A 2382-nucleotide genomic window follows, 5' to 3' on the forward strand; every position below is an offset into this window, starting at 1 on the left:
CCAGTACCCGTGTCCCACCATGGATGTGGGGTAGGAAATCCCCAGAGGCTTCTGCCACCTGTAAAAGCTGGTTTGGATTCACTGGGCACTGAGAGCTGCCCTGAAATCACCTTTGGAGATTTGAGCCTACACCCACGGCCAGGGCTGGGACTAACAGGGGATGCCTAAAGCTGGGCTTGCTTTCCCGAGGGCCCATGAAGGCTCTGATGGGGGATCCCAGGAGTCACAAGGCTGGTGGAGAAAGTCGTGGGGTGTCTGTGTGAAGAATGAAAACATCCCGGTGGCATTTGCATGTGAACAGGGCTGCTGGGTGTCCTGACATATCCAGCTGCTGCCGGCCTCTCTTGGCTTTCCCTCCCTTCCAAAGCCTCTGAGCCTGTCCACTCTCAGCCAAAGGAGGTGGATGAGGAGTGCCCTCATCCTGCCCTGTGCATGTGGCACCTCCTGTAGGGTTGGACCCTCCTCCCACCTTCCCCTGGTGCCAGCATTGTCTATCCTAGCTTGGCTGCTGCCTGGCTCACCATAACAGCCCCCCTGATCCTTTTCTGCTGCCCCAGGAGCTCGGCTCTCCGTTTGCATAACCAGCAAAGCTTATCCCAAATCCTGCTAAGCCAACTCGGGCGGTGGCAGGGAGACGGCAGATGACAAGGAGCCTGAAGGGAGCAAAGCCCACATCCTCTCTGAGCTCTCCATGGGGCACGTGGCAGCTTTGGGGTGGGGGCATACGTGTGCATGTACTGCCCTGCAGTAAAGAGACAGCCAAGCTCCTACACCCCCTATTCCCACAGAGGGTGATTTTTGCACCCCACTTCTGCTCACATCTGTCCCAGGGTGTTAGTCATGTGTGTGAGCAGGCACGTGTGTGTGTCTGCTCAGCATCTGCCTCTCTGCACTGTCAGACCCTAACTTTGATCCTGGGTTTGTTGTCTAACTGTGTCCTGCCTGTCCCATTCCCACCCTGTAGGTTTTACTGGGACCTCATCATGCTGCTCCTGATGGTGGGGAATTTGATCATCCTGCCCGTGGGCATCACCTTCTTCAAGGATGAGAACACCCCTCCCTGGATCGTTTTCAACGTGCTTTCGGACACTTTCTTCTTGGCTGACCTGGTGCTGAACTTCCGGACAGGCATCGTGGTGGAGGACAACACGGAGATCATCCTCGACCCTCACACCATCAAAATGAAGTACTTGAAGAGCTGGTTCCTGGTCGACTTCATCTCCTCCATCCCTGTTGACTACATTTTCCTCATTGTTGACCTGGAGACCCAGGTGGATTCTGATGTCTACAAGACGGCGCGGGCCCTGCGCATCGTGCGCTTCACCAAGATCCTCAGCCTGCTGCGCCTGCTGCGCCTCTCGCGCCTCATCCGCTACATCCACCAGTGGGAGGAGGTGAGAACCCCGTGGGGACCTCCTGCTCAGGGTCCCAGGCCAGGCTGGGGGTCCCCAGCTGGAGGGCAGAGGGCTCCAAGGGCTGTTCTAGGATTTTCTCTGCAGCTGTGCTCCTGCATGTCCTCTAGATCTTCCACATGACGTACGACCTGGCCAGCGCCGTGGTGAGGATCTTCAACCTCATCGGGATGATGCTGCTGCTGTGCCACTGGGATGGCTGCCTCCAGTTCCTGGTGCCCATGCTGCAGGACTTCCCTGAGGATTGCTGGGTCTCCAAGAACCACATGGTGGTGAGTGCCCAGGCTGGGGTGGTTCCAGCTGGGATCTGCCCTGGTGGGGAGAGGATTTGGTTCCCTGTCTGCCACCCCAAGGCTGGAGCTGCTGGGAGAGGTGCTGGTGAACATTGTCTCTGTGGTCACAGCAGTGAGATAGGGCAGAGGGAACTTCTGCATCACCTTCCCATCTCAGCCCAGCTTGCTGGAGTCAGGGAATCCCTCGGGGAGGGAACAGGACACTGGGGCTCCTGCCTCCTCCCCAGAGAGGGACTGGTGCCTTTTTAGGGCTTCACAGTCCTCTTCATGGAGGAGAACTCATCCTTTTGGCCTTGGAGGAACTTTGTTCTCACTGGGTCTCTGCACTCCCCAGCTTAGGGAGGTGGGACCAGGGGGTTCAGGTGCACAGCACCTTCCACCAAAGCCTTCAGCAGCACTGTGCCTTGTGTGCAGAACGACTCCTGGGGCAAGCAGTACTCACACGCCCTGTTCAAGGCCATGAGCCACATGCTGTGCATCGGCTACGGGCAGCAGGCACCCGAGGGCATGACCGACGTGTGGCTCACCATGCTCAGCATGATCGTGGGGGCCACCTGCTATGCCATGTTCATCGGCCACGCCACCGCCCTCATCCAGTCTCTGGACTCGTCCCGGCGCCAGTACCAGGAGAAGGTCAGCGGGGTCGGGGAGCGAGGGCCTGGGTGCTGGGGAAAGAG

At 58.4% G+C, this 2382-nt stretch overlaps 1 protein-coding gene across 1 annotated transcript in view; it reads left to right on the top strand.

The window, feature by feature from the left end:
• Positions 1-968: 968 nt before the first annotated feature.
• HCN3 (hyperpolarization activated cyclic nucleotide gated potassium channel 3) overlaps positions 969-2382 on the top strand; it is a 5644-nt gene continuing 4230 nt past the window's right edge. Inside the window, exons 1-3 of the mRNA XM_031064341.1 lie at positions 969-1394; positions 1523-1684; positions 2120-2338. Coding sequence (XP_030920201.1) covers positions 984-1394; positions 1523-1684; positions 2120-2338 — 792 coding nt within the window. The 5' untranslated portion in view covers positions 969-983. The remainder of the gene's footprint in view (positions 1395-1522; positions 1685-2119; positions 2339-2382) is intronic.

The sequence above is a fragment of the Geospiza fortis genome, unplaced genomic scaffold (genome assembly GCF_000277835.1).
Source record: "Geospiza fortis unplaced genomic scaffold, GeoFor_1.0 scaffold313, whole genome shotgun sequence".
Classification (NCBI taxonomy): domain Eukaryota; kingdom Metazoa; phylum Chordata; class Aves; order Passeriformes; family Thraupidae; genus Geospiza; species Geospiza fortis.